General features: G+C 39.1%; 1 protein-coding gene across 6 annotated transcripts in view; it reads left to right on the plus strand.

Annotated features, from left to right (window-relative positions):
• The window catches only part of LOC110283712 (zinc finger protein 54), a 26824-nt gene extending 13312 nt beyond the window's left edge, over positions 1–13512 (plus strand). The window contains exons 1-6 of one of the 6 annotated variants that reach the window (XM_029471117.1): positions 1903–1987; positions 3342–3454; positions 5096–5102; positions 5205–5297; positions 7793–7919; positions 11119–13362. In XM_029471117.1, coding sequence (XP_029326977.1) covers positions 5268–5297; positions 7793–7919; positions 11119–12725 — 1764 coding nt within the window. In that variant the 5' untranslated portion in view covers positions 1903–1987; positions 3342–3454; positions 5096–5102; positions 5205–5267 and the 3' untranslated portion in view covers positions 12726–13362. Of the gene's footprint in view, positions 1–1902; positions 1988–3341; positions 3455–5095; positions 5103–5204; positions 5298–7792; positions 7920–11118 lie in introns of those variants that run through there. The other 5 variants (XM_029471116.1, XM_029471118.1, XM_029471119.1 and 2 more) reach the window with 5 other exon arrangements.
• The last annotated feature ends 607 nt before the right edge of the window (positions 13513–14119 follow it).

The raw sequence follows: 14119 nt of genomic DNA on the forward strand, positions 1-14119 counted from the left end.
CTTGGGTTCTATAAGAGAGTAGGCTGAGCAAGCCAGGGGAGGCAAGCCAGTAAAGAACATCCCTCCATGGCATCTGCATCATCTCCTGCTCCCTGACCTGTTTGAGTTCCAGTCCTGACTTCTTTGGTGATGAACAGCAGCATGGAAGTGTAAGCCAAATAAATCCTTTCCTCCCCAACTTGCTTCTTGGTCATGATGTTTATGCAGGAATAGAAACCCTGACTAAGACAGTGGCCATGAAAATCTTAGGTCCAGGCAAGGTAGTATCTGCCTTTAATTCCAGGAGACTGAGGCAGGCAGAGTTCTAGGCCTGGAACAAAGCATGTTCCAGATCCAGGCGTGGTAGTACATACCTTTAATCTGGGCCACACCTTCTGCTAGAGGGCTATAAAAGGACACTGGAAGAAGGAAGATTCACTCTTCTTCAGCCACTCACCAGCACATCTGTTGGAACCTACTTCCATAGAAGACCAGCTTAAACAACTAGCTTCATGGGACTGAGCAACTATTAGAATCTTGGACTTCCCATTCACAGCTTCCCATTGTTGGGTTAGTTGGACTCCAGACTGTAAGTCATTACAATAAATCCCCTTAATGTATATAGAGATATTCCATAAGTTACGTGAATCTAGAGAATCCTAACTAAGACACAAGTTGGTACCAGGATTGGTTCTAGAGGAGCAGAAGTATAAGAATGAATGTTTTAAGAATCTGGAATCCGTTTAATAATTTGCCAGCATTTTCTAATTCACTAGCACCTCAACTCCTGAAATTTCTCCAGATACTTTCTCCCCTGGGAGCTTGGAGAATATAGGAGGCCAGTGGTGGAAACTATATTTCAAACTTAAAGAAGCAAATGCCTTTGATTATCTTGATTCATCAATTGTGACTGGCGTGAATTAGGTGACCCTGTATATGAAGTTTTCTACAATTTGGAGAAAAATAAGAAAACTGATTTGCCTGGCTTGTTGCTCTTAGTATCTCTGGACAAAAACTGGTGAGAGGGGCAACAGCACATTTGAAGAGTTTTGTTCTTGCCCTTTTCTTTGTGCCAGACCTTAAGGTTGGAGATACTGCTACTCAACTGAATGAATTAAATGTAATGGATTTAATTTTGCCCCAAGGTAACAAAGGCCAGGTGGCAGCATCAAATCACCAGAGACAAGGTGATCATAGTTATTATAGTGGGCAATGTAGACAAAACATTCATAATGGCCTACCCCATAATGATCACAACTCTGAATTGTGATTACTGTAGTTTTTACAGTGGTCTCTGTAGTAGAGGAAAGTTTCTTGATAAGGGGTGAAGACTAAGCTTATTCGTGGACAGGAGAGAAAATGTTTAGTTTATTCTTTGGGATTATGCTGTTTTAGTACAGTCTGTTTTATCTTGAGTCACAGAAGACAAACTCCTCTCTGAATTAGGAAAATGGCAAGACCACCATCTAGTGGTGAAAGCCATGCAGCTCAAGATAAATTCACTGGCTTCTTGAGACACCTATTTCTTTTCAAAATCCAAGTTCTTTAAATGTCTCTCCGCAAGTCAAATTTTCAGGATTTGGTTTTGACTTGTCATTTTTGTGTGGTGGGATTGTTTGGGATAAGTTTGTCGCTCACGGGCTGGTAGTCAAGTCGAGGTGTAAGGCTATCTTTTATCTGAAGGGTTCAGAACTCAGTATGGTGGTCAGATATCCGGGTGCAGCGTCCTATCAGATCCAGTTCTGGTCTACGCTGACAGCAAACTTGTGGGGAATCTGTGGAGAGCGGGTTCAGCTGGAGAGAAGCTTGACATCTGGAACTGTGTGGAAGGCAACCTGAGACTGATGGGGAGGAACCTGTCTCCGGGGGGTGGGGCCACTCACCGGAAACAGACGTTGGGGACAGTATATGGGTGTGGAGGAAGTGTGTTGTGTGGAGGAAGCGTATTGAGTGGAGCTGGGATTAGAGGAGTGGCGTGATAGCTGGGACTGTTCTTTAGTGAGCCTAGGTAAGTTGACTGAGGAGCCAAACCCAAAAGTGGCAAGGACGCCTTTCTCGAGGAACTCGCTGGCATGCATCGTGGAGAATCTTGTGATGCAGACCTGGGGTCAGAGGATACAAGAAGGGTTTCAAGGGGAAGCAAAAAACTACCCTGAGCCTCAGGTGCCGCGCGGGGCATCCTGGGAGAGTCAGCAGGCAGCAGCCCAACGGGTGGAACTACAGCCCAGTGGGGGAGGGCTGTAACCTACCAGGTTATAGGAGCTAAGGGGCTGGGAAAGGGCAGGAATCAGACAGGGGTGAGATATTTCCTCTGCTACTCATAAAAATGACAGCTCTCAAAATTCTGCTCTTCATGTCTTGCCCTTGCCCATAGATTTTAGACCATACTAAGTTGATGAATACTGATTTTTTTCCATTTATTCTCTTGGCAAACTTTTCTTATAGAAGTACTCTAGTAGAGTATTTGAATCTATCTGTTAATATTTGCAAACGTGTTTGGTTTGGTTGTTGTTTTTGTTTTGTACTTGTTATTTTGCTATGATAGAAAGGACAACGCTCCTGAAATTTACATTAGTCCACATTAATTTCTTTGTATACCTGGGGACTTGGCACCTACGAAGAAGTTTTAACTATCGGTAATGAAAGGAACATGTAAGGAATTTTTGAGAGCAAGGTCATCTTTGCAGTCAGGAGCAAAAGCAATACAACAAAGTCACACCACACAACAAACATCATGCAAGAGATATATTGCAGATAAACAGAATGGCAGCTACTCTGAAAGGGAAGAGAGTTGGAAGGCTAGGCAGAGGGATGGGTGTTTATAGTGTCTTTGGAGCATGTGAAGTGAAGTACTGGAAAAGAACAGTGGGTCCTGAAGTATTGCTTGGCCATTAAAGCTGGAACAATGTAATCTGTTAACACTGAGTAATGAAGGGATTTCCAGGTTTTAAGGCCCTAGAGGCACTGAAATGACTAGCCTCCCCTCCCACCCCACTATCACCCCCAGGTTTCTTTTAGGGCCATAACTGCCATTTCCTGCCCCTTGGGTCAGAAAAGTGGCCAAGCTGCTGCCCTAGAGAGAGAGAGAGAAAAAAAAAAAAAGTCCATGATCAAGCTACAAAGGCTTCCGTCATTTTCAGTTCGTGATAAGTTCAGAACTTTATTAGAGTATAATATTCTCATTCCAATCATCCAGTTTCATTTCCATCCATAAGTTTTCAAGAAGCTGTGATTGGAAGTGAGGTTCAAGTTAGACTAACTGAAAATGTTTTCTAAATATTTTTCAATATTCTGACACTGAATGGCATTTGGGGGGATCATTGTAGTCTTCAGTTTTGTTTCTCTTTATTGACTGAGCACAGTACTGTGCTAGGAATCCAAGTACAGGCTCACTGATCATCCAGACCAGCTCACCTGTGGAACGGAACACAGACCTGGAAGGTGGACAGGGAGGAGACAGTAGCTAAGGATCCAGGTATGTTGGGGGATTGGTCAAGGGAAGGCAAGGGATTCAGGCAAATGTGGAAGTGGGCCATGAGATCAGTTTTGCCATATTCTGTTTCACTAGAAATAATTCTAGAGACTTCCACTGAGAAAAATCTCCTCAGGATTATCCTAATGTAGAGATGAGAAGACTTTCTACAGAAGAATTGATTCTAGGAGGCAATAAACTTTTACTTGATTGTACATGTGAGTGATGCTGTCCTTATTCCATACACATCACTGATCAGATCTTCAGAAATGGTTTTCATTTACTTTGATATTGGCTACTGGAAGCTTGCATGTTGCCTTCTAGTACCATGAAAGCTAGTCCCCAGGGAGGACCATTCAATGTCAGATCTAACTTGAGACCTGGATTCTGTATCTGATTCTGATAGCATCTCTAACAATGGGGCCTCACTATCTACTGCTGGGAGAGAACCAAGGGCAAAATCAATAGCCTATAATGTTCTGGAAATCTCTTAAACAACTGTGACCAACAATCTAAAAGGAGCTTGGTATTGGTAGTTTTATTTTTTAAAAAAAATCTATGGCTCTTATAGGGACTATTATCAACCCAGATGGAAAGCTTTCATTTATATACTCAATATATGAGTATATACAGACAGGCATTTTTCATAGTTGGAGTATATGATTCCTTTTTACTTTTCAGACATCCTTATTTTATCATATTTTTGTGTTTATATTTGTTTCTTAAATCCCTACTCCTGTTTTTCCATTTTCCCCTTACTATCACTTTTCCATATTATCGCTTGTCTATTGCTCCCCCACATCCCACCGTGATCTGCTTTTATATTTCTTGTTACTGCAGTTACTTCAGGTTGAGAACTCACATCTGAAGGGTTGGAGCTAGGAACTTTCTATGAGGCAGAACATGCAATGTCATTCTAGGACTGTCTTAGCCCACTCTGTATAATCATTTCTAGGTCCATCCATTTATCTGAGAATCTGAGTTCAGTTTTCATAACAGCTATGTAATATTCCATAGTGTACATGTACCACATTTTCACTATCCATTTGTCAGTTGAAGAATATTTAGGTTGTTTCCATTTGTAGCTATTGTGACTATAGCAGCAGTGAACATGAGAGAGCATGTATCTGTAGAATAGAATGTATAGAATGTATATGCATATACCAAGGAGTCAACCAGCTGGGTCATGTGCTAGATTTATTTAACTGGAGGATTTGTTTATTTAATTGAGGGTCCTCCATGATGATTTCCAGAAGGGTTAGATTTTGATGCTCATAGTTTTTTTTTTGGTTTTTTTTGTTGTTGTTATGTTCTTCTTAGGTGGATTATTGGTAGAATTCTTCCTTCTCTGAGAGAATTGGTAGTTTGCTTTCTTTTTTATGAGTGGTTATTTTGATTTACCTTGTGGATAATTCCTCGGATTCTTCTGTATATACTTTACCTGTAACTTTCTATGACCTGTGCTACTATATTCTATGTACTGTGAAATCCAATTGTGTTAATTTCTTACTATCTTCAAATATACTTATGTCTCCATTAATTTTGAGAGAATATTTTCTGCATGCAGTATATGGTTGATAATGGTTCTCTCTCCACACTTTAAATGTCTTTCCATGCTCTCCTGGCTTTGGGATCACTGACCAGACACCAGGTAATATTCTGTTGCTTGGATCTCTTCATGTGGTATGATATTGTTCTTTATCCACATTCAGTACTAATTTTACTTCTCCTGTTTGACTCCTCCATATTAAAGGTCCACTTGTCAGCTATTCATTATTCTTCGAAGAAAAAAATCAAAGAAGAGAAACCGCAAGAAATGGCTGATTCTTCAGTCAACTTGTCCCAGGTCAGTGTTCATATGCACTCTTTTTCTAACAGTGTTATAGTTTGATGTGGGACGCCTGACTCGCCAGCAAGAAAGACACCACAATAGGATCCTTCTGCACACGTTTATTGGGCTGCGTATTGACTGTATAGGCGAAAGACCCCGAGCCCTGGGCCTCTCACTCTTATATACTATCAGTTCTCATCCACGCACAGCAGGCCACGCCACCTCACCAGGCACGCAGCTTCAGCTAATCAGGGCAGCAGGGGCATGTCTCCACCAAAATGGCTTCACCAGTAACCTGGTACACCTGCGCAGCTCTCACGATGTTTGTGGCTAGATATATGAGGAAGTCAGGTGCAAGTCATAAGACTTAGCTGCAGTCCCTGGCGCCTTTGGGACTGCTGCCACACCCGCTCCTCACAGTTTGAGACATTGCAAACCTTTAATTTTCTGCTTTTGATAATTTAACTTTATCATAAAAAAATATTGGAAACAAACAATCAAAAGCACATACTGAAATTAACTAACCCAAAGACTATACAACTCAATACACTTTTATGCAGTTATAGTAGTCATTGGGAAAGAAGCTCTGGAGCCTTGGATGTGATTTTATGTTTTCAATATATCTTTATGAACTGATCCACCACTAAGACATGTGACAGAACTAGAACTAGGAAGCAATTATCTTTAGATTCTTTTTCATAGCTGGTGGTCATTACTTGCATTCAGTGGTACCTCAATCCCTAATATTTAAACTTTTTGTGTTTTCTTTTCTGCATGTACATTGTTTTCATATAGATATGTTATTGGCTAGATTCTGCATATGACCTCACTTAATAGTACACATACTTAAGTCCAACCATTTTTCTGCTACTTTTGATTATATTTTTCTCTTTAGTAGAATAGTATTTCATTTTATATGAATCCATTTTCATTATCCATTGGTCTGTGGACTAACAATTAGATTGATTAGAATTCTTTCCTATGGTGAATAAGGCAGCAGTATGCAAGGGGTATAAATATCTCTAGAGTCGGGTGTGGACTTTGCTAGATATATCCATAGAATTGTAATGGCTGGTAATAATATAATACCATCTCTAAATATTTGAATAATTTTCGAACTGATTTTTACAATGGCTAAATTAATTTTCAAACATCAACACATACACACACAAAGAGTGACTAGGGTATCTTTTTCTCCACAGTCTCTCTAACATTTGTTGTCAGATTGATTAACAGCCATTCTGCCTGGGGTGAGACACTAATTAAAGTGGTTTTGCTTTGCATTTCTATGACAGCATTTTATGGATTTTATACTCATTTTTCAGTATTTATTGACCATTTGTGTTTTTCTCTATTCAAAATGTCTGATTTCAGTTCATTTGCCCATTTGTTGATTGGCAGTTTTATTTTTATTTATTTTTTGGACAGGCAAGTATGTAATGCTATTTGTTTTCATAAGTGACTCCTGCTTACACTGAGTAAGTTGTACATAGCTTTCCAACAGTACTTGAACAAGAAGTCTACAAGAAACAGCTTCATACCTCAAACAGTTTCATGTGTGTCTTGTGCCCATGGGCTGACAACAAGTCTCAGTGTCCACTGTGGTGTTCTTAGAATGGCAGTTTTATTTCCTTGGTTTCTGTAACTGTTAGTGAATTCTAGATATTAGCCACAATCCAGAGTGTTGCTGGTACAGACTCTCCCATTCTGTTGGTGTCTGTGTGCCTTGCTGATAATTCCCTTGGATGGAGAGAAACTTTATATTCATATTGTCCCTCCTGTTGATACTTGGGTTAAATCCTGTGCTATTGGTGTCCTTTCTATTCAATAAGTCCTTGCCCATCCCAGTATCTCCAGGCTGGTGCAGATTTCTTTTATCTGCTTAATAGTGTCTTAAACATTTTAAAATTAATTCCATAGATTACTTGATATTTATGTTAGTGTTAAAATAGCCAGTATGTAGTATTGATACACTCCTCCTTACAGTGGGGGGAAAAAAAGCCAAAACTGTTCCACAATGAATCAATCATATTCTTCCTTCCATATCTACCCCTTAACTCCATAATGTTGTACATTGGACATCCCAAGCTAGCATTATAGATTAGAATCATACAAGGCCCCAGTACAGACAGGATTGATTCAGAGTCAGTATTCTAGGGTGATCTTCAGGTACAGCATTTCAAAGCACATTTCCATGTCATGAATTTTCCTTCTCAGACATGTGCACTGTGATGCAGTGAGACATAAACACAATAGTATAACAGATACTTAAACATGTCCAGACCTGAAATGTATGTCTTGTTTCATGGATATGCTGTGAGACTATTGTTTAACCCTGTTTTCACAGAGTTAGAACATGTATTATGGAGTGTAGCTATGTTAGAAATCATCTGACTGAGTAACTGTCTTTGGTCATCTACATCCAAAATTTATTTAAGTCCCATCTACTCAGGAAACCACTCTCCCATATATCACATATTCAAATTAAATTTTTTGTTGTTTTGTTTCAGGGTTTGTTGACGTTCCGGGATGTGACTGTGGACTTCTCCCAGGAGGAGTGGGAATGCCTGGACTCTGCTCAGAGGGCTCTGTACATTGATGTGATGTTGGAGAATTACAGCAACCTGGTGTATGTCGGTGAGAACATTTTGCTTAAAGAACTCCCAACTGATACTTTGTATGTCATTATAGGTCATAAACTCTCTGTTAAGCTGTCTTGGAAAAAACAGACTAGGGAATGCTTGGTAGTAGGAAAAAAAACTTTATCATGGTGTTTGTTTTTTCTTTCTAGTTTTCATTTTAGTGGACTCATGCCCCTTTCAGTTTGGTTTCAGCATGTATTCAGAAACTTATTATACATTAAACAATGTATAATATTTGTACCATATCTTTTTCCCCTTTTATTGAAAACAGATTCTTATATAATACATCCTGATTAGAGTTTTCCCTCCCTCTACTACTCACTGTTTCTCCTATGCTCCCCTCCCCTCAATATCCACTCACTTTCTGTCTCTCATTAGAAAAGAACATGGTTTTAAGAGATAACAACAAGACTAACAAAATAACATATGATAATGTAAAGCAAAATCCATCATATTGAAGTAAGAAAAAGTAACCCAACAGAAGTAAAGGATTCCTAAGAATGGGCAAGGGAATCAGAGAACCATTCATTCTCACACTCAGGAGTCATATAATACTAAGGTGAAAGGTATAGTATATATGCAGAGGACCAGGTGCAGACCCATGTAGGCCCTATGCCTTCTACTTCAGTCCCTGTGAGTTCATTTGCTCTTGCCTACTTAATTCAGAAGGTCTTGTCCTGGTATCCTCCATCTTACCTGGCTCTTACACTTTCTGCCTCGTCTTCATGGTTCCTAGAACTCTGGGGTGAGGGATTTGATGGAGCCCTCCATGTAGACTTTCTCTCCTTCTGATGTCTGACTTTGGGCCTCTGCATCTGTTCCCATCTGCATCTCATGATGACTGAATAAGGCACTGATCTATGTGTACAGCAGAATAGAATTAGGAGTCACTTTGTTCTATATTTCATTTTATACAAGTAGTACTTGGTTTTATCCTAGGTTTCTGGGCTGTCTAGGCTCTGGTTCTTGGTTATGCAAGCAGTTTGGATTTGACTTTCATCTTATGGAATGAGCCTTAAGTTGAGTCAGATATTGGTTGGCTACTCCCACAATTTCTGTTCCACCATTGCTGTGCATATCTTTTTTAAAAAAAATATTTATTTATTTTATGTATATGAGTACACACTTTAGTTGTACAGATGGTTGTGAGCCTTCATGTGATTGTTGGGAATTGAACTTAGGACCTCTGCTTGCTCTGGCCAACCCCACTTGCTCCGGCCAAAGATTTATTTATTAGTATAAGTTCACTGTAGCTGTCTTCAAACACACCAGAAGAGGGTATCAGATCTCATTGTGGGTGGTTGTGAGCCACCATGTGGTTGCTGGGATTTGAACTCAATACCTTTGGAAGAGCAGCCCTGCTGTGCATATCTTGTGGGCAGGACAGATTGTAGGTCACAGATTTATAGATGGTTGCAGCCATATCTTAAAATCCATATCATTATCGCATTTGAAATACTTTTAATTGTGAGAAAAACTCAACATGTTCAAAAAGAAAAATTTCCCTAATTATATTGAAGATCTACTGGACATAGCATTTGAAAAATCATCCTTAGATTGCTTTATTTTATCTTCTCTTCATACACTGAACACAGTACTGTGTTAGATGTGTATGTTCTTTCTAAGAATTCTTGCATGTGTACTGGGCTACCTCACAGAACACATGGATTATTATATTCAAGGTAGATCTGGTCACCTGTCTGGAGCAAATGTGAGTACCCTGATATGTGGAGAAGATATGGTAGCCATTATCAGGGGGGACAAAAGAATGAGCAGGAGAACAGTGATGGCTTCAAGTGAAAGAGAAAGAAAGAACTGAAAATGTGTTTCTATATGCAGTTCCAAATATAAAGAATTCCTGATCATTTAATTTACAGTGCATCTGCCTATTGTAACTGTTAGAAGACATTGTGCCTTAGTGCACCTGAATTGTGATGACTTAATACTGGTATAAAATGCAATTTTACTTAGCTATGATGACATCAGATTAGGATAATTTTACAAATATAAGCCTAATGTGAGTCCAGGAAGTAGCATTGTTCTGTAATTGCCTTCCTTGTATGTAGGTATTCATCATATTACATCCTTCATTTTCTTCTCAGTGGAGGATACACTGACACCTTTCTGGAAGATGATCTCAGGAGTCAGTGTAGAAAGTTGACTTAAAAACAACTATGTGGCCGGGCAGTGGTGGCGCACGCCTTTACTCCCAGCTCTTGGGAGGCAGAGACAGGTGGATTTCTGAGTTCAAGACCAGCCTGGTCTACAGAGTGAGTTCCAGGACAGCCAGGGCTATACAGAGAAACCCTGTCTCGAAAAAACAAAAAAACAACAACAACAACAAAAAACAAAACAAACAAGCAAACAACAACAACAACAAAAAAAAACAACTATATAAAGAAAGTTAAGAAACATAGCAGTGGATGTTCCAGGATGGGATAGATAACCAATAGTGGTCCTCTCCTCTCTCAGAGCTGAAGGGGAGGAGAAATGGGGTGGGAGGGGAGCCCTCTGGGAGAAAGAGTTGGAGTAGACATCGTAATTAGGGTGTAAAGTAAGTAAGTAAATAAATAAACACAAATCAAATTTACAGCTAGAGGACAGAGAGACAGAGACAGACAGACAGACAACAGTGTGTGGAACTCAATGCAGGAAAGAAATATGCAATAGCTGCTCATTATAGCCTCCACTCATCATCTAGAGCCTGTGATATATGGCAGATTGCATCAATTACTTTTGAAGAATCAATCTCACTCTCCCTCTTAGAAAAAAAATTCCTTGATGCTTTTAACTAAGACTTTAATGTTACAACAAATTGGGTTTCCTGAAAAGGAATCTTTATTTATTGTATATTAGTTTACACAAGTGTTGTGAACCTGAATTGAATTAAACTCTTCATCACTTTCTGAGAAAAAAAAATATTTAAAAATAGACACATATATTCTATATATAATCTGTCACTCAGCCCCATCCCAAAGCTACATACTGAGTTTTCAATTACTTGTTTTATCTGCCTTGAAGACTATTACTCTGTTTTTCTGAGAATTCACACAATTAGAGTGAAATAAATATGTCAATTTTGATGAGTTCTATGCTAATTACTTCTCCTAATAGAGAACATGAACATAGTAAAACATTCTCAATTGTTTAAATTTGGAACAAGCCCTATTAATCTGAATTGTACTCATTTTCAGAGAACTACTGCATATGTGATACTGTCTGTCAACATGTGAAGACTGAAAAGGAGTCTTGTCAGTGTAATGAGCTTGGTGAAATGCTTCATGAACCCTCCAACTGTGTCCTTTATAATAGAAGTGACACTACAGAAGCCTCTAACAACTACAGATGCTGTAAGGACAAGGATGCCTCTCTTGACTCATCAAACCCAGATAGACTTAAAAGCACGCACACTGGAGAAGAACGTTGTGAATCTAATGACTGTGCAAAATCTTCCAGTTTGTGTTCCAGCATTGCTCAAGATCAGAGAACAAACAGTGCAAACAAAGAACAGAGACAGGAAAAATATGATGACCATTTCAGCTCTACACACAGTCTCATGCAACAAGCAATCTATATTGGAGAGAATCCACACCAGCGTGTGAAATATGGGAAATGTTTCAGTAGTGCCTCAAGCCTCGGGGCACAGCAGAGAACTGATACTAGAAACAAGCCCTACAAGTGCAATATTTGTGACAAATCCTTTACTCAGTGCTCAAGTCTTAAAGAACATCGAAAAACACATCAAAGACTTCGTGCTGGGACAAACCCTTACAAATGCAGTGACTGTGGAAAGTCATTTTCATATTTGTCTGCACTTAAAAGTCATCATAAAAGGCATACTGGAGAGAAGAGGTACAAATGTCAAGAATGTGGCAAATCCTATGCCTACCGTACTGGTCTGAAGAGACATCAGAAAATCCATACTGCAGAGGAATGTTATAGTTGTCAATACTGTGGCAAAGTCTTTCATCAGCTTTCACACTTTAAAAGTCATTTCACACTCCATACTGGAGAGAAGCCTTACAAATGCAATGAGTGTCACAGATCCTTTCCCCACTATGTATTCTTTAGAAGGCATAAGAAAAATCATTCTCTACAGAAATCACACAAATGCAAAGAGTGTGGTAAGTCCTTTTTTATATTATCACATCTTAAAACTCATTACAGAATCCATACTGGTGAGAAGCCTTACAAATGTACAAAATGTGACAAACTCTTTACACAGTACTCACATCTTCGAAGACATCAAAGAATTTATACTGGAAAGAAACTTTATAGATGCGAGATATGTGACAAATTGTTTACTATGTCCTCAAGTCTCAGCAGACATCAGAAAATCCATACTGAAGCAAAAACTTACAAATGCAAGGACTGTGACATATTCTTTACCCACTACTTAAGTCTTAGAAGACATCAGAAGGTTCATACTGGAGAAAGACATCATACATGTAAACAGTGTGGCAAGTCTTTTACTAGGGGCTCAACTCTTAGAGTACATCAGAGAATTCATACTGGAGAAAAACCTTACAAATGTAGTGAATGTGACAAATCCTTTACCCAGGCCTCACAACTTAGAACACATCAGAGAGTTCATACTGGAGAGAAACCTTATGTATGTAAGGAATGTGGCAAATCACTTACTACTTGTGCAATTCTTAGAGCACATCAGAAAATTCATACTGGAGAAAAACCTTACAAATGTATGGAATGTGACAGATCCTATATCCAATACTCACATCTTAAAAGACATCAGAAAGTTCATACTGGAGAGAAACATAAAATTGTAAATAATGTGACATAGCATTCATCCAGTATTCTCTCTGTGTTCAAATCCTAACATTATACATAATAGAAATATACGCATGAGAGACAGGAGAAAGCCTTTAATAAAGTTTTAAATCTTACAATTTATCACAAAGTTGGTCAAAAAAATTCCAAATGTGATTATGTGAAAACCTTTTTGTTTTCTTTTTTTCTTTTGTGTGTGGGGATGCTTATATGTGTGCACTTTGCTGCTTACATCTCTGTGCACTACATGTATGCCTGGTGCCTGTGGAGGCCAGATCCCCTGAAGCTGGACTTAATGACAGTTGTGAGCTCTTATATGTGTGTTGGAAATTGAACCCTAATACACTGTAAGATCAGATGTTGCTTTTAACCTCTAGATGGTGCTTTTATCCTAGTCCCTGGGAAACGCTGTAATAAAAACATTTGTCTTGTTCAGCATCCAAAAATTCATAATTCTAGGCAAGGTTGTGCACTCAGTAGGCAGAGTCAAAGATGATCTCTGTTAATCAGAGGCCATCCTGGTATACATAGTTCCAGGACAGCCAGACCTACATATACCTATAGCCATGAGCTATTATACCCAGATTTTTTTGTTCCTGAAATAGTGACTCCTTGACTTAATTATTTATGAATAAATGCCTAGATCATAAGCTTTGGCATGTTCCTTGACTAATTCTGAAATTATATAACCTGTTCATTATATTTCTTATGTGCTGCATGGCAGTTTACCTCTCCTCATCTTCATATGTCTGTCTCCTTATTGTGCAAGGTGGATCTTTCACACCTGTGACTCCTCCCAGAGTTCCAATCTCACTATCTGAGGTCCCTGGAAAATTTTATTTTTCAAAACCTATTTTAGTAAGCATTCTTAAACACTTTAACCTCCAGCCCACCACCCACCATAGGTAGTGGAAAGGAAAGGTTAATAGGACAAAAGAGGGTTTAGGCCTGTTTAGAAATAGTTCTTTGGGGTGATTCTAATCTTTATTGTCATAATAGCAGCAGTTCAGTTCACACAAATCAGCAGCAGTAACTCCATTCACTTGCAACCACCATCCCTAAATCAGAAGAAACTGCAAGGCTCTGCCAATCAGCCCCCTGAGACCAAAGAAGTGGCAAGAAGCCACCAGAACTCCACCAGAAGTTCTTTGGTGCATTTCTCTCTACAAAGTCTCAACAAATGATCAGTGAAAAAGACAAGGCAAACAAATGCCTCAGTGTCATTCACTGTCTGTCTGTTGGGTTATATTTATACCTTTCCAAACACCAAGCATCAGCTCTAGCAAAATATCTCATGCCCCTTTTCTAGGCAGCTTCCAGAACAACACCACATGTCTATTCCAAGCAAACCATCCTCCCACATGTCTGCCTCAACAGCCTCTCAGAAGACACTTTCCAGAAAAATAT

Source organism: Mus caroli, chromosome 17 (assembly GCF_900094665.2).
Source record: "Mus caroli chromosome 17, CAROLI_EIJ_v1.1, whole genome shotgun sequence".
Classification (NCBI taxonomy): Eukaryota; Metazoa; Chordata; class Mammalia; order Rodentia; family Muridae; genus Mus; species Mus caroli.